Source organism: Nesoenas mayeri, assembly GCF_963082525.1.
Source record: "Nesoenas mayeri genome assembly, chromosome: 3".
Classification (NCBI taxonomy): Eukaryota; Metazoa; Chordata; class Aves; order Columbiformes; family Columbidae; genus Nesoenas; species Nesoenas mayeri.
In genome coordinates, this window is record NC_137544.1 from 41,261,810 (window position 1) to 41,280,408 (window position 18,599).

Here is an 18,599-nt window from a genome sequence, read left to right on the forward strand (position 1 = left end):
ATATAATAGAGAGAAAATTATGGAAGCTGCAGGTAAGATAAGAACATACACTGAAGGCAGGCTAGGGAAAGGTACATCTTGATCTAAGACAGAAAAATAAATAAGCGTAAGATCAAGAAGGAAAAAAAAAATATAACACAAGACATTAAAAAAGAAAGTTAACCAATAATATTACCACAGTCATATTAACCTCTCTTGTTCCACGTAAGCTAAAACTGAACATAATTGCTTAGTTTCCTAACTATGCAGAAAGGCCTGGAGGAAATTGTGTGATTTAACAGTTTTGACGGGCTTTGTTTGGTTGTTGTTGGGGTTTTTTGTTTGTTTGTTTGTTTGTTTATCTTAGACAGTAGATTTAGTCTTTTCACCAAAAGGTGTTTCAAAATAATATGACTATGCCAGAACAACACATTTTAGTTATTTTCTTCCGTTGGTATTTTTTCCTAACACTAATAAATTTTTATCCTGTAAACACATACTCTTAATGAAACATGATCAAATTGAGCTTCAGATTTACTTTTCCCTCTCTTAAGCTTTCTGATTATCTTATTTTCAAACAAACTTTCTTAGTTCCAGTAGGAGTTCTTCCACATGGTAAAGTGAAAATTAAAGTTATGTTCTCCATAAAACAGAAGTGCACATTTATACTATTTTTTCTTCCGAAATAGAGAACAAAAAGAAAGAAAGAAAAAGAAAAAACGGTAAAACAAGAAAAAAGACAACAAAAGAAAGAAAATGCAGTAAAAGAGAAATTTTGTAAGACTGAGAGGAAATTAAATGGATATCAAACTTCAAATTTTGATCTCCAGTCTATTCATATGCCAACTCATTTATTATTAAAGCATGACATTCCCAAATCACTTACAACATATTCCTTGTTAATGAAATTACTCAGATACACACAATAAATATCAGTAATAAGTATTACTGCAAAATTATTTTCCATCAGACAGCACAAAGAAAAACATCATGAGGCAATTCTGCCTGTCTTTTCTCAAAACTCAAGGAGAACTATGGGAGCTGTTGAATTTATGGGTTTATCTTGTTTATACCTACAGTACGAGACACTCATTCCAAGTCTTTTCATCCACATATGGAGTGAAATACTGCCTCTGTTGAAATCAATGAAAGTTTTGCTATTGATATCAATGAAACCACAATTCTGGTCACTGTTTATTTCTCTCAGGGCTTAGAGAGGTTCTAAGGAAAAAAAAAAAAAAAAAAAAAGAAAAAAGGAAAAAATACACAAGCAGGGAAACTACACCACAGGGATCCAACTCATTATAGTCACTTTTCATACAATAAAGGGAAACAAATGTTTTCATTCTATGGAAAAACTGTATTGTTTACGTATTGCAACAATTTGTGTTCAGTCTATCTGAAGCGCTTGTGTTCTTTTTGACAGATTTCTTCTGATTTTACTGTAGAAAAATGGGTATAATTTTTTTCATTAATTTGGTTATTATGGAAACTATTTATAGCCCATTTTCACTATTTTGCAAAAAGAAAGAGTAAAGCACACATGAAATGGTAGCGTGTGAAACCATTTTTGCAGTTATACACAACTACTAAATGCCTGTATTATAGGAGTACTTATCACACTTCACCCATGTACCGTTTTTCTGATTTATTCCCATATAGCTGACAGGGTATAAAGACAGGCAATCGTCACAACGTGCCAACCTTCTCAATGCACCACCATCTCAAATGCTGTGTTCTAACCCAGAGTGTGAACTACCACCCATCGCAGTTCATCGTGCACCATCCATGGATGTAAGCCATGGACTTCATTCAGCCATCGCCATTGAGCAAGTTCTTCCCTGGCCGAAAAGAAACTAGCTTTAAAGCAAAGAATTTTAAAGAACTGAAGAATCTGTAGGCCTTTTGAGAAAATAAATAAATAATAATATAAATAAAATATATATAAAGCTATTTCAAAGCCTAAGGGCTCTAGCACCCAGCTGCTCACTTCCGTTCCTCGCAGTAAGACCAGGAAGGGAACAGCCAGGGATGCCCAGCGAGCCCCCCGGCTGATGACCTCGGTTTCTCCCAACGTGCCAGCAGTTACCGGCACTGAGGCCTCACGGCCACGCACGAACAGCGCGGTCACAGGCGCGGTTAACGGGGCACCAGCCGGCCCCCTGGTCGCAAAGCAGCTCCCCCACCGCCCCGGCCGGCCGGCCGGCCCCGCGCATGCGCGCCTGTTAGCGCAAGCGCGATTCCTCGTCACCGCCTCGGCGGAGCGGTGTGAGGTCGCCCCGGAGCCTGCTGGGGCTTGTCGGGCCGCGGCCGCCGCGCCCAGCTGCCCACCGACCCCGCCCCGCTTCCCGCCGGGCAGCGCCCATGCGTCGGGCGGGTGAGTAACGGCAGCGGCCCGTGGAACAGCCGTTCTGGCGGCCCTGTCCGGGCCCTACCTGCCCTGTTAGCGCCGCCGCCGACCCCGGGGGCTGGGGAAGGGGCAGCGCGGAGACGGGCTGGGCCGGGCGCCGCGGCGTAGCCCTGGGGCTCCTCGGAGTTGGGCCGTGCTGGAAAACTCCTCGGGGCTGGGAGAGGTCGGGACAGAGGGGAAGGCGCCCGGCCCCGCCCGCAGCCGTTGTCGGAAGGGCCGGGGGCGCCCCTCGGGCGCTGCTCTCCCGCCTGCGGAGGCCGCTCGCTGCGTCTCTGTCCCGCGGCAGGTGCTCGGCCGCTGGCAGGGGCTGGCGCTTGGATCGGCGGTGTTAGGGAAAGGTGTAGAGGCTCGTAATTTGGTGGCTTGCTCAGTGAAGGGGGAGCAACGCGGCGAGGTGGCTTCGCTCTTCTTTCTCACTCTGAGCTGTTGTGAAACAGCCTGGCTCCGCAGCTGCCCGTGCTGATCTCTCACTTCAGAGTTTTCAGTTTCTTCAAGCCGAGAAATCTTAGCAGAAACTAAGCTTAGAAAACTTAGCTGGAAAGCTTTAATACCAGCCATGAGCTGGTAACCAAAGTGACTTTTGGATGATCTTACACTTTCATCAGGAAAGTCAGATTTTCAGAGCTTTCTTCTGTATTGCACTTTTGTTATGTTTAAGGAACACAAAAACAAATGTGGATTTTTTTAGTATTTGCTGGGTGTTACTAAAATAAATACATCTGTTTTATCTGAACATTCTTACTTTGCATTGCGTATTTGTCTTTTGGAATCAGTAAAACTGGAAAAAAACCCCAACACATAGGGGTATTGAAACTGAGTTATCATATGACCAAAATGAACTAGAGTAGTTAAAGCCCCCCCCCCCCCCTTATTTATTTTTTTTTACTAAAGAAATAGCCTTATTTGGAGAAACGTGATGGGGGGAAAAACATTGTCTTCTGTCCATCTGTACTCTTCATTTAGTGGAAAGGACTAACAGAAGGATAGGACAAACAGGATAGCTTAAGGGTATAAAAAGCAGCAATGAGGGAGCAAAATAAACACCACTGTGAAGTATGAGCTTGAAAGGGAGAGGTTATGCTTGAGGCAGGCTTGCTATTGTGTTTAAGGAACAGTTTAGAAAATATTTCAGCTTTTTTCACAGATACCATTTTTTTAATGGAGGTAATTTTTGTTTTAGGAAAAACGGCTGGAGATTTCATACTACTGTGATAAGTTTAATAAAATTTATTCCTACATGAGAAACAAATTAATTTGAAACAGAGATGGTCATAGAGGGATAAATATACTTAGATTTATTTGAGGGTTTTAGGTCTACATAGCAGCTTACAAACTGGAAGAAAAATAACTAAATAAGATTTTTTTTTTTTTATGAATGGAACTGAATGTTATGGAAATACAGATTCTACCCTTTAATGTTTAAAGTTACATATTTTTCTAATGTGCAGTGAAGCATATTGTAGTGTCTGTAGTCATAAAAAGAGAAAACAAAATATATCAGTTGAATTTTGTGCCTTGGGTCTAGACCTGAAGGTAAGAATTCATGATTCAGTTCAATGGAGTTAAATCCAGTTGGCGGCCGGTCACGAGTGGTGTTCCCCAGGGCTCAATATTGGGGCCAGTTCTGTTTAATCTCTTTATCAATGATCTGGATGAGGCGATTAAGTGCACCCTTAGTAAATTTGCACACAACACCAAATTGGATGGGAGTGTTGGTCTTCTGGAGGGTAGGAAAGACATACAAAGGGATCTGGACCAGCTGGATAGTTGGGCTGAGGCCAATTGTGTGAGGTTCAACAAGGCCAAGTGCCAGGTCCTGCACTTGAGTCACAACAACCCCAGGCAGCACTCCAGACTCAGGGAAGAGTGGCTGGAAAGCTGCTGGGTGGAAAAGGATCTGGGGGTGTTGGTTGACATCTGGCTGAATATGAGCCAGCAGTGTGCCCAGGTGGCCAAAACAGCCAACAGCATCCTGGCTTGTATCAGGAATAGTGTGGCCAGTGGAACTAGAGAAGTGATCATCCCCCTGTACTCAGCCCTGGTGAGGCCCCAACTTAAATCCTGTGTTTGGTTTTGGGCCCGTCAGTACAGAAAAGAGATGCTGGAGAGAGTGCAGAGAAGGGCAATGAAGCTGGGGAGGGGTCTGGAGCACAAGTCTTAGGAAGAGCAAGTGAGGGAACTGGGGCTGTTTAGCCTTAAGGAGGCTGAGGGGAGACCTTATTGCTGTCTACAACTACCTGAAAGGAGGTTGTAGCATGGAGGGTGTTGGTCTCCTAAGCAGCAAGTGATAGGACAGGAGGAAATGGCCTCAAGTTGCACTGGGGAAGGTTCAGATTGGGTATTAGGAAAAAATTCTTCATGGAAAGGGTTGTCAGATACTGGAACAGGCTGCCCAGGGAGGTGATTGAGTCACCATCCCTGGAGGTATTTAAAAGACATATAGATGAGGTTCTTAAGGACACGGTTCAGTGCTAGAGTTAGGTTATGATTGGACTCTATGATCTTAAGGATCTCTTCCAATTGAAATGATTCTACAATTCTGTGATTTGGAAAAGTGTGTGTGGTAGTGCAGAGTACATTGCCAGAGTTAACTGAAGATCCTGACTTCAAGCCCCTTTCAGTAGAAAATTTGGCAAAGGACTTGTAAGTAAACTGCGACTGGGTGATTAAAAAATGTAAAAACAAACAAACAAAAAAAAAGTAACAGGGTGAAGCGAACAATTTTCATTTCACAATATTGACCTCTGAGCTCATTTTTACTGCTCAGGAACTGGATTTAGGGATGATAGTAATTCTGTAGTCAGGTTGTCTGCATTAGCTGTGAGCTGAATTGACAGAAAGCAGAAGTTTTTGGAAAAGGGTTATGGAGCAAAATTGGAAAAAAAAAAGGCATGTTGAAAGTCACACTGTATTCAAGTCCCTTCTAATTTGAGAATTGGGGGCATCAATTAAGCTAGCAGGTGAGTTTCTAAACAGATGGTGGTTTTGCACATTTTACAAGTAAATGACCATTTGTTCAGGAAGTCTCTGATCCCCAAAATAGCTGAAGATGCCTCACTGTTCAGATGAAGCATTGCTCTGCATTGGACCTGTTCTTTGCCTGTAGGCAGGGACTGGTGATCTGGGGTTGGAATCCAACATCTGCTACTAGTTAACAAGTCATCATATGAGTCAGGGTAACTGTCTGTGTGTTAGATCTTAATCTGCATAAAGCTGGAGTTATTCAGGGTGACTTTTTCCTACTGAGGAAGGGAATTGCTGTTAGATCCAAATGAACCCAACATTCCAAGGCAGAATACTTCCTAAGTATGTAGGAATGACCTGTGTACCTCAGTAAATTGAAGTAATTTTCTAAAATTTGGATGTCCATGACAGAAATACAAAATCACAGCTGTACTATCTCTAATGGCTGTTGAATCAGAATTGTATTCTAAGATTTTTCCAGTTCCAAGGATAGACATAACTTCAGGTAGCTGTTTCACATGCCATGTTTGCTCAGTCTGTTTCCCCAGTATTACTGTTCTGCTGGGGCACTAGTCTTGATGAGTGTAATTTATCTGTCACTGTCTCTACAGAGTAGCTCGGAATAAGATTGACATAATGCAAGCATTGACAACCTGTAGCTCTTCAATGCAGCTTTTATGGTATAGGCATCTATATTGTGTCATCCTTAAGACTGATGTTTCCCCAAAATACAAGCTTTTACCATGAGTGTCCCTTCTAGAAATTTTGCGCTTTGATGCTGAGCCTCTATATAAGCATACTAGAGGTTCATAATATGTTATGGTAGACCAGGGTCTGTCCTGATGCTAGTCAAATTTTAGGAAGTGTGCTGCTCATTTTTCAAAATAATTCCATGATAAATATTGCATTGAAAAAATACTTGTTGAAATAAGAAGCAATTGCTGACACTTCAGAAAAAACATTTTATGTTAATGAAATCTTGATGAGGTGGAGTTTAGTAGCAGATATGTCAAGCAAAGAATAAAAAGGAATGCTTTCTTCAATATGGAATGGGAAAGCCCACATGAAAGACCTTATGAACGTTCTAATTATAGACAATACAGTCGTGAATTCTTTTTTACAGAAGAGATAAAATAATAATTGCGGAAGTAATTTATCACTGTTAGTCTTGTATGTTGCTTGATGAGGATCAATAGCATCTGACTTAAATTAAACAGAATACTTTAATATATTAGTCAGTTGAGTAAGATTGTTTTTATTTAAAAAAAAAAAAAAAAAAGAGGGAGGGGAAAAAAAACCAAAACCACCAACCACACAGAAAAACCACAATCCTGACCCTTTAGAAAACTTCACTTTGCCTAATCTGAAAATTGAGCTAAACTCACAGGGAGAGGGGTAGCATGATAGACTAGAAAGAAGGCTGAAAAAGTCAGAAAAAATAATAGAAAGAGTTTAAATGTATTTAAAGTTAGTTTCTTACTAGAGGGAAAATGTTTTTGACTCCAAATAATCTCTCTGACAAAATTCTGATATCTTGGGGTGGACTATGAGCTATAGAAAAAGAACCCTGTAATTTGATGTAAGGTGATGTGAAATCTGTTAATGAAAAGTCTTAAATGAAGTTCTATAAGCATATGAGCTGTAATTTTCCCTGACAGTAGCCAAAGCTATGGTTTCACAATCCAGTTGGGCAAAATGATCAGCAGCATTTTTGTTCTTTTCCCTTCCCCCATCTGTGCTATTACCTCTTTTGTTGGCATTAATGCAGTGATACTCATTCAGCTGAGTCAGCTCTCTAACAAAGGAAACGTTACAAAGTGCATACAGGGGTTTTTGTTGTTTATTTTTGAATTGTTAACAGGGTTTTGCTGTTGAAGTGTATGACTAACCTTCCTATGAAAATCAGGTGAATTCCAGAGGTAACTAAAAGTAGACAGCAGGATGAATGGATTAGGGTTGGAAGGAGAACTTTTGGTTTTGGCAGTGTCATACTGATAATCCAATTCAGGCTGTATTGTTAAAAGGCATATTCTAAATTTCCTTATCTGAAATTATGATAGCAGTAACAAATAGAGTGTTTTGAGCTGCATGCACTTTAACAGTAGTAAAGAACATTGGTAGGAAACTAAGGTGAGGTATTTTATAAGTATTTTAAAACGACACGTATATCTCAGTAAATTAAAGTAAGATTCTAAAATTTAGAGGTCGGTGACAGAAATACAAGGTCACAGCTCTGCTGTGTCTAGTGGCTGTTGAATCAGAAATTTATTCTAACATTTTCCGGTTTAGTGTTGTCAGTTTTATGCATAACCTTGTTCTATGTAATTTTGTGGTAACCTAAATTTCGTTAATAATTTTCTCTGTCTCTCTTGCATTTAATGTTGAGCAGGAATTAAAGTTATAAATAATCAGGCATTCTGTTATATTTATTTTTTTCCCCTTACTTTCAGGGCTCAAAGCTTGCTGTCTAGTATTTGTCTTGGTTTTTAACTTAAGCCTGGAATCCTACATGAAGTGTCACACAGCAGTGACATTGTAATAACAGGCTGCCAGCTGCTAACTCACAGGCTTTCTGGTAGAGGTACATCCCTAATGTTATGCTGGTTTGTTGTTTACATAATTCAGAAAATAAAACAGAATTTTAGATCTGTGAAGTTGCAAATCATCGTTGTTTTGAGTTTAATTTGCCGAAGTATTTAGTCAGTGTATTGGTTAACTAAACACAAAGTGGTTGGTCTAAAGCCGTTAAATAGGTTAGTAAATGAAACCTGTACATCTGAACATAAGCTGTACTTCTGTCATATCCTATTTTGTCCTTTACTCTTGTTCTGCTGCATTATTCTCCTTTCATGGCTTCTGCTTTTTTTTCTTCTATTTTCTGTGCGGCTATTTCTATCAGACTTGTCAAAACATGATAGCTCTGAAATAATGTAACCAGAATTTTCATTTAATGGGATTTATTTGGTTTAGGAAAACAATTAAGTTCAAAAGTAAGAGGTTTTATAAAATATGTGAGTCCTTGGTGATAGAACCTCAGAACCTGACATATGTTTTCAAATGCAGAAATGTTTTTTGTTCCTCTCTCCCTGCAAAAAAGCGCTGTTATTTATGCAGTCAGTGTATGCATCACATTTCTCTCTGTATTATTTCAGTTAGCTAAAAATTTCATTAAGCATTTCATACTGTTGAATTAGGTAATAAGAAATCTGACTTTAAAATATTTGTCTTTTGATCAGTTGCGGCCAAAATCCTTCTGTTTGGATTCTGAACTATGACATCATGGCAAGATTTCGCAGAAGAACATGCATCATTTTGTTGCTTTTTATTTTGTTTATTTGCTCCATAATGATGGCTTTGAAGACTCTGAGACCTGACAGAGCTGGTTTTGGGGATCCATTTGGACTTGGTTTGTTTCCCGAGCTTCAACAACGGACGGTGCTCTTAGACAGTAAACAGAATTCACTGAACAGGGTTCAAGCAGATCCTGTGACACGCATCAATAATTTGCATAGTATCGCAGTCAATACTATGAAAGCATCTCTGCCTCCTGTCAACAAGCTGGAAGAAGAGCTGTCTCCTCCAAATTATAACTTTCACATATTCTACTATAGTTGGTTTGGGAATCCACAGTTTGATGGTAAATATATTCACTGGAACCATCCATTGTTGCCACATTGGGATCCCAAAATTGCAAACAATTATCCAAAAGGAAGACATAATCCCCCTGAGGACATCGGGGCCAACTTTTACCCTGAACTGGGATCTTACAGTTCCAAAGACCCTTCTGTCATAGAAGCCCACATGAAACAAATGCGTTCAGCTTCAACTGGTAATGAATGTTAATGTTTCAGCATGTTGTTCATTTATCCAGCCTTAAATATGTGAATGAACACAACTGACCCATTCTTTTGTTTTTCTATGTAATTCTGAAAATGTCTGAAACTAGTAAATGTCTTTGTATTTCTGAGTTTTAAACCCCACATCTTCAAAGCTGTGTCTAATGGATGTAACAGCACAGAAACATTATATTTGTAATCCTGTAGGTGCATATATTTCATGACTTACTGTTAAATACTGATACCATATGTAGAAAATACAAAAACCATTGCTAGAATATGTTGTCTGTGTATTTCATTTCTGGAGATGAATACTTCAGTTTTAAGAACAGGTTTCAGAAAATCATATTAACATGGCCATAGAGCCATCTGTTCAAATAGAATTTTTTTTTTTAATTCTTCGTGTTTAATAACAATTATGAATTAATTAATATGTCAAAGACCTTGTACGATTATAGCTGTTATACAATTTAGATTTTATGCAGTGTGTTTGTAGGTGTTCTCATTAACTATGGAAATGTCTAATCCAAACCTTCTTGAATTTGGGTACAATAGTTTCAGTGAAGCTAATTATAGTTTATTTCTTTGTCCAAAAGTATATTTTTATCCAATACAAATTGATGTTCCCTTTCTCTAAATAGGATTAATTATATACATTAGAATATTCAATATATTTGTGCTGTCATTTTTTTCTTGTTGGACTTTATGGTCCTTTTTATGTTCGCCTTTAAAATAAGGAGTCATATAGGCTGATATTAAACCCTGAACAGCTTGTGTAAATGTAGTTGACAGAGGTCATAGTATTTTTCAGGGTGCTAATCATCTTGAGTTGTATCACTTCCATTCACCTAATCATGAAGTTTCAATGTAATTGTTATATTCTCATTAGTAGTGTTTACTTGTATAATGTTTAATTCCTGGTCATTGTTTTCTCCTGGTTTTTAACCTAACCTGTATTTTGTACAAGCGTTAATACAAACATTTCTCACCCTTTTCAGTAATATGAGAACTCTATTACAGGAACACCAGCAACAGTGGGACAACTGTTGCAGAGAAATCACAGGTATTAGTTCCCAGTAAGGACTTGTTTAGTCTTATCTAAAGCAAAATAAAGCATGGTAGTGTGATGAAAGCAGAGAGGGCTCTCATAGCATTAGAAGAATCTGTGATGTTTCTCTTCTTAATACAAATGTCTAATAAAGCTAAATGGCTAGTGGAAAACATGCCAAATACTAGGAAAAGTGCTTTGCAAAATAAGGGTGTTTTTAGTAGCTTAAGTTAGTTTTCCATTTGAAACTCAGCAATGTGAATGAGTAGTTCATGCTTCTGGTGGCATACTCTTTGTAAAATATTACTGATATTTGTCAAAAGTGATGCTTTTTCTGCTGTTATTCTGATTTATGGATTTAAGTACACTTGAATTTGTTCTCTTCCATCTAGATTTGACCAGCATAAGTCATCAACTTTCTTTTCCTTGCGTCATTACTTCAGATATTGCATCTTCTTTAATAAGAATGATACTTTTTTGCATATTTACAGTGTCTTCTTTTTATCTCTTAGCCAATGTCTAATCCATGACTGCAATTTACATTCTGTCAAATAATAATTTTTCTTCTAGCCTTTTCTGAGGCTTTATCAAGGATGTCACAAAAGCAGAAACATGTAAGTGCTTCTTTCTGCCATTATTGTGTAGTGATCAAAGGCATCTAAGAGATTGAACCAGCAGGAGTCTCATGCAATGCTTCTTTATATTCTTATGTTTTACGATTCTTTCCTTATTTATTAATTTCCTAATTTTTAACAGTCTAATACAATAGATTTTATTCCTTTGATTGCATAATGGAATTTATTTTTTTGCATCAGCCTGTTTTCGTGGTCATCCAATTTGAAGTCCTTAATTTGTCTTGAATGTCTATACTCTGGTTTTAAACATGTTTATGCTATTGGTTTTGGCATCAAGTCCATCCTTTATACTCCTGAAGTGATACATAACTTTATTATTTTAACCATGGGAAATAAAGTATTAAGGAGTCTTTCTCATGGAGAGAACAATGCAAATGTGAATTTAGGTTCCTTGGTGAACAATTCTGTCTCTTGAACTTTTTCCTGTTTCCTAAAGGTACAGAAAGGGGTCTTGACAGATGTTATATTCAAGGTACCTTGAGTGTAACCTGAGTTTATTGCTGCTGTTCTACTTGTCCTTTACATTTTACTCATTTGAAATTTTGTCCTTTTGTGTGAAATGAAAGATAGGGTGGTAAAATATTGTGTTGTTCTTGTCCTGGAGTGGATTATCTCTTGTGATAGTCTGTTATTTGTGATTCTCGGTATAATATGGAGAGAATGTGCTGAGGGATTCTGAACTACCTTCTATGTCTAGTGAGCTCAAATTTCTGGTTCTGATATTTCAAGATGATGATGTATTCACTCTAATCGATACTTTTTCATAATTTTGGACTTGTTTGTTTTGAAGTTTTTAGTCAGAAATGTTAAAAAGTTACTAAAATAGATTAAATTTACAGTGAATACTACCCTATCTCAGTGATCTGATTTGTGTACTTAAATCTTTACCTAGTTAAAAAGAATCACATTGGCTTATTCTTCCATGTGTTTTAAATAGTATTGTTAGTAATATATTCCTACCTCACTGTTTCATGTATTTTTTTCTGTCTTACCTATTTCCAATATTATTTCCAGCTGCGCACATAAAAGGTCTAACTTACTTATCTGACAGCATTTTAATTTTAGAAGGCAAGAGTTTAGCCTTTCTGAAGAGGTAGGTGTTCTTTTGCTTTCATGGAGAGCATCAGAAAAATTTACAGCATAGGGTCATAATATTTGTTGTTATCCTTTTTGACAGGAATAGTAGGATCCTTAAATTATTGAGAGTTAGTCAAGCATTTTTTTTAGCTAATAAATTTAAAAACTAATTTCACATAGTTGGAAGGGTGGACTACAGCACAGTAACTTCATTTAGCAACACAGAAGGTTGTGAGATTACAGTCACTGCTTCTAGTATGAAGTGGTTGTTTTGTAGTGGAGCCAGAGTTACAATGCAGAAATAAGATGGGGAATAAAGTTTCATAAAATGAAAGGATCTCTTTGAGCACACACATAGTCCTCATCTCTTGAGTGTTCTCTAACCCTGTGTATCTTGATGTTCTCTGGCTGTACTGTGGCATAGCTATAATGCCTTAGCTGGAAGCATTCTCATCCTCTTGGTACAACCTGGAGGTTAGGATGCTGTGCTGAAAAGTGGGAAGGAATGGCTCCAAGTGTTAGGCTTGGGACACAGGGCACAAATCTGTTCCCCTGACAGATGATCTCACCACTGTTTTGTTGTATTTTAAACAAGTTAAAATCCACTATGAGAATACTGAGATTTTGTAATTGGTTAAAAGGTTAATTGGAAATTCTAATTTATAGTATGTACATTTCACATCAAACAATAATGATAGCTCATGACAATGTTATAATGTACATGTTATATGTTAAAAAACACTATTTAAAACTTAAGTTTTTTTATTTTCAGGTGTAATAGTGCTTTCATGGTACCCACCAGGTATGGCTGATGAAAATGGAGAACCAACTGATAATTTGGTGCCTGTTATTTTGGATTATGCACACAAGTATAATCTAAAGGTAAAGTATTTTTAAGATGCATGAAATAGGACTACTTAAGAAAGTAAACCTTATGAAGTGTTGACTATGTTTGGCTCACGGTATAGAGTAGGGGGGCTTGTCATGTAATGGTGGCTTCTGTTTCTGTCTCTTGTCATGTTTCACTTCTTTTGGGTCATAGAAGCAGGTATAAGTGCCCTTTGAATTACAGTGAATTTTGAGAAGACCTAAGTAGTATTGCCTTGAGACTAGAATATTATAACCTGCCTTTTCTTTTTTCTGTTTTCATTCAGATCTAAATCTTACCGAATCTAGAGTATGAGGTTATGGATTTTTTTTTTTCATGTTTAGGAAATAGTTTTTAAAATGAGACAGTATGATGTTTTCAGTTGGGAAAGAAGAAAGTCTAATCTTTTTGCATTACTGCATAACTAGTGGGTGACGGATCATAGAGGTCAAGAGCAAGCATTTATGAGTAATAAAGATGAATTTAGAAGTTCTAGTTTGAATGGATGTCTTTATTCCAGAACGTATCAGGAACACTTGCCTTGGACAATAAGGTCAGAGAGGTGCTGCTCTGACTTCAGGTTACTCCAGGACATGAAAGGATAGAAAGGCTAAATTACCAGCTTCCTGAAATAGGTGAAAAATCAAAACAGTTAAAGATTAGATGGATTGATCAGTATAATCTGAAATCGTGGTTTGATTTTGTTTATTTTTAGAGTAAAACTTTTCTTTTACCTTGGGATAAAGAACACACACATTGCCTTTTAGACTTGCCGAGTAATAAATTTGATTTTTAAAATTATCTAAGTAGCTGTATATATTTCATCTCTGGAGAGTGTTGTCTGTACTGCAGACTGAAAATACAGCTTGTTCAACTGCTCTGATTTTAGTTGGTCATGCCAGCTGCAGGTTCTCAGAGAAATTTCCTGTCAGTAGTAGCAACTGCAGATTCTTTGACAAGCAGGAAGGTTAAATCAGATACAGAAGTAATTTTGCAACTGTTAAAAATGCTGTGTGAATTGCATTTTGTGACATAAGTTGCACATGTGTAATAGTTATTAAAAAGAAAAAAAACTATTGTGCTTACCCAAAATTTTCAGATCATGTGATGGAGCTTCCTCTCACTTAAAAGAACTTGGGGTTCATGAGGGGAAAGTCTTGCCTGACCAACTTAATTTCGTCTCTGACAAGGTTACCCACCTAGTTGACCAAGGGAAGCCTGTTGACGTAATGTTTTTGGATTTCAGCAAAGCCTTAGATACTGTGTCTCACAGTATCAAACCACATGAAGTTCAACAAGGGCAAGTGACAGATTTTGCACCTGAGATACGGCAACCCTGGCTGTACATACAAACTGGGAGATGAGATGCTGGAAAGCAGCTCTGCAGAGAGGGATCTGGGGGTTCTGGTCAATGGGAAGTTGAGCATGAGCCAACAGTGTGCCCTGGCAGCCAAGAGGGCAACCATGTCCTCGGTGCATCAAGCACAGCATTGCCAGCCGGGCAGGCAGGTGTTTGTCCCACTCTGCTCCGCACTGGTGCAGCCTCACCTGGAGCACTGTGTGCAGTTCTGGGCACCACAGGATAAAAAAGATATAAAGTTACTGTAGAGTGTCCAGAAGAGGGCTACAAAGTTGGTGAAGGGTTTGATGAGGAAGCCGCATGAGGAGCGGCTAAAGTCACTTGGTTTGTTCAGTTTGGAGGAGACTGAGGGGAGACCTCATAGTGGCATACAGCTTCCTCACAAGGGGAGGAGGAGGGACAGGCTTAGGCTGGACATTAGAGAAAGGTTCTTCACCCAGAGGGTCGTGGAGCACTGGAACAGGCTCCCCAGGGAGGTGTCACGGCCCCAAGCCTGACAGCGTTCAAGAAGAGACTGGACAATGCCCTCAGACACATGATGTGAACTGTGGGGTTGTCACGTGCAGGGACAGGAGTTGGACTCGATAATCCCTGTGGGTCCCTTCCAACTCAGGACATTGTAGGATTCTATGATTGTATGAAATTGTTAGCATTCAAGTCTATCAAAGGAGCCAAGGCAAAATGAAATAAGCTGCCAAGGAAAATGCCTGTGGTGGTATGGTGATGATTGGAATATGGATAGAACTGTTATTGCTTGGAATAATTACTGGAATACAGATATTAAGTATAGATAGTACCAGGGATTTACTAGTGTAATGTTTTTAAACATTCTTGCATGAGTAAGTTATTACAGTTAAGTGTTAGAAATGTCAGTTGACCAAAACTAACTTAAAAAATGCATTTCTAAAATGTCTGCTAAAAGATATTTCGTTTTGATTCGCCTGGGTTTGGTAGTGTGAAATGTAATATGAAATTATAGTGCTCTTCAACCTGTCCTGTCAGTCCTTATGATTTGGTCTAACACTCTATTTTTCTATAGTTTGTACTTAATAGACATAGATATTGGCTCTACAGTGGAAATTTGCTACTATTGCAGAGTTATTGAAAACTTTATTAAATGCATTCTATTCTAAAATTGGTTCTGAAAAACTAGTTGGTTGGATTAATATAATCTTAAATTTAATAGTATTTTTTTAAAACAATGGCATTCTGTACACTGAAATGACTTCACATGTATAGGTTAAATAATTCCATAAGCTTCAAGCTTGAAATTCAGGGCAGTAGCAGTACATTGTATTAGATTTAGTTCCAAGAGTTTATTGCTGTTGATAAATTTTATAAAATTTTAAATTAAAGCTTTCATATCTCATATCTTAAAATCTGTTTTGACACTGAAAACTCTCCTTGGAGAATTATCTATAGCAAATGTAATACACTTCTTAGAAATCAAATATTAAAATGTTTCATTGGATAATCAGTCCTTTGACACTTGATAGATAATATTTTATTTCAATTTTTAGTTTCTGCTGTAATCTAAGTTCTCTGAAGCATGGTTGTAATTTACTGTAGTCTAGGGAAAACAAAAGCAACTTTTTGTTTTAATGTAAAACACATAAATATTTACTCTATCGCCAAACTTCCTTCGATCTGAACCTTCTAATATTATCAGTGCAGGAGTTGCATTAGAGTTGGATTATTCTCAAAATAGACTAACAAAAATGTTTGCTCTGTGAAGATGAACTATATTTAAAGTGACTCATACTTGCTTCACATAATATGTGGTGCCCATGTATTCAATAGTATTTTACATCTGTGTTGCTCTTACTATGTTTTCATCTTTCAGGTCACTTTTCATATTGAACCTTACAAAGACAGAGATGATCGCAGTATGTACCACAATGTCAAATACATCATTGACAAGTGAGTGCTTGCAAAATGGTTTCCTTTGGGGTTTGTTACGTGCTGGTTTAGGGACTTCTGTATGTTATCTAAAACTTGGAATAATATATAAAAATGTGCACTGAGACTGAAGAAAACTATAAGAAACTTAGTTCCTATTTCTGTTGTACAAAATTCATTCTGGTTTTTAAATACGGAAGTGTGAATTTTACATAGGTACTCAAATGTAAATTGCTTTCAACATTCATTAGTATCACAAGTCATGATACTTCAGATTAAAGCTGTTAAAGTATTAGCTACATGATAAATAAATTAAACATACATTTTTATAGTGACAAACTAGCAGCTAGACCTCTAATGATTTTTAATTCAGTTTAACAAATTCTGTACAGCTACTAGTTATTTTGTTTATCATGCTACTGAGACTATCTTATTTCAAACCGAATTAGAGAATTGCTCTTCAGAGAAAAGTAATACCAATAGCACAGTATGACACTAAGTTATTAATTTGTAGTGATTTAAAGGTTCTTTGCAGATTTGTTACTTAATACTTCAGCAAACATCAGACTGAAAATGGATATGAATTGCTATGTCTTGAAAAGTAGTTGTTAGGAAAAGCCTTCAGCTCAGATTGTAAAACATTATTTTCCAAATGGCAAATTTTGTCTTAATGATACTTGTTTGCTTTATAGATATGGAGGCCATCCAGCCTTTTACAGGCATAAGACCAGCACAGGCAGATTTCTTCCCATGTTTTATGTTTATGATTCTTACGTAACAATTCCCGAAATATGGGCAAATCTGTTAACTGTTTCTGGATCCCAGACTATTCGAAATACTCCGTATGATGCATTATTCATTGCACTTCTTGTAGAAGAAAGACATAAGCATGACATTCACAGAAGTGGCTTTGATGGAATGTACACGTACTTTGCCACCAATGGCTTCTCCTATGGCTCATCTCATCATAACTGGGCAAGTTTAAAAGCCTTTTGTGATAGCAACAACTTAATGTTTATTCCAAGTGTGGGGCCGGGGTATATTGATACCAGTATCCGACCGTGGAACAACCACAACACCCGTAATCGCGTCAATGGGAAGTACTACGAGACTGCCTTCAGTGCGGCCCTTTTGGTGCGACCAGAAGTTATTTCTATTACGTCATTTAATGAATGGCATGAGGGCACTCAGATTGAAAAAGCTGTCCCCAAACGGACTGGACAGATGGTTTACCTTGATTATAAGCCACATAAACCAAATGTTTACCTAGAGCTTACTCAGAAGTGGTCTGAGAAGTACAGAAAAGAACAAGAACAGTGGCTTATGTAAGCTGTTGCTGCTGCAGTTATTTCCTAACACATTGAGTACATTGACAAACTGAAAGTTGGAAAATCTGTTATTAAATGTCTTTATATTTTATCTCTTGAATGTATATGCACTACTACTGAATTTGAATTTTGAACAGTGAAAAGATAAGAATATTGGCATTTCTGTCTTATTGGATATTGTAGTTCAAGAATATTCAGGGAAAATGCTGGGGTTTTGTTTGTTTGTTTTTTAAACTTGGTGACTTGCATGCTGAGCTTCCAGAACATCTGCATGAGATAATTCTACATGACTAAAATAGAAGAAAAATTTGGCATAGTTATACTTACTTCCTTTATTCTTGTAGTTGTGTTTCTAATCAAAGTAATGCTGTAATCTAAATTTTTATCCTGATAGCTTCTTGCAGGATGTGTGTCTGTAGTGTGTGGAATAATCTGCATTTACTGTTTTTAATGCTTTGCACACAAGTAATTCTTAACATCCAATTAGCTTGTGGTTAAAACACTGAAGAGGTATGTGTGATGCAAAACTAGTGTGTTTTGTTAATAAATAAATAATAAGTAATTTTGAAAGATCAAGTTCCAAAAAAACCACTGAAAGATTTCTAGTTTACTTCAATTTGTTCTGTTTGGTACATGATACAGCATAATTTTTTCTATGTTACTTTAAATTTTTTTTAAAAAGTGTTTGAGTGTGGAAGAGACTTTTTTTGACATGCAAAAAAATATGCTGAAGTTTCCATTGTTATGTTTTTCTGCTAATTGACTGCAGTCACAGATGTAGTGTGTTTTTAAAAATGTTTAAGGATTGGAAAGCTAATGTCTTACTAGTACTACAATAATTGAATTTTAGGAACTTCTTTTTTGTTTTAGGAACAGTCTAGTTTCATAGCAATGACAGCAACTACCCATTAGTTTGTTTTGAAATCTGATTTTTCTGTTTCCATATAATTCATCTAGTTGTTCCAGCATTCAGAACAGTAGATACTAAAATCCTATTATCGTTCAGATAAGCTCCCTACCAGCATTACCTTTAAGCCTGTGTTGTGGCTGGAAACGAGTACTTCCAGATCTAAGAGTCTCACCTTTAATAATGTTGTGATTATTAACTGTTTTTCTTAATGCAGCTTGAAAGTATCAAGTTCCATGGATCTGTTTCCTCAGCAATACTTTCTTTGGTGTTTTCATGCAACTTCAT

At 37.4% G+C, this 18,599-nt stretch overlaps 1 protein-coding gene across 1 annotated transcript; it reads left to right on the forward strand.

Annotated features, from left to right (window-relative positions):
* Positions 1–2,248: 2,248 nt before the first annotated feature.
* MANEA (mannosidase endo-alpha) lies at positions 2,249–17,405 on the forward strand (the record flags this gene model as incomplete). Its single annotated transcript, XM_080340890.1, has 5 exons — positions 2,249–2,356; positions 8,590–9,182; positions 12,722–12,831; positions 16,021–16,097; positions 16,769–17,405. Exons 2-5 carry the CDS (start codon positions 8,633–8,635, stop codon positions 17,403–17,405), a joined length of 1,374 nt encoding a protein of 457 aa, XP_080197016.1. The 5' UTR covers positions 2,249–2,356; positions 8,590–8,632.
* Between the last annotated feature and the right edge of the window lie 1,194 nt (positions 17,406–18,599).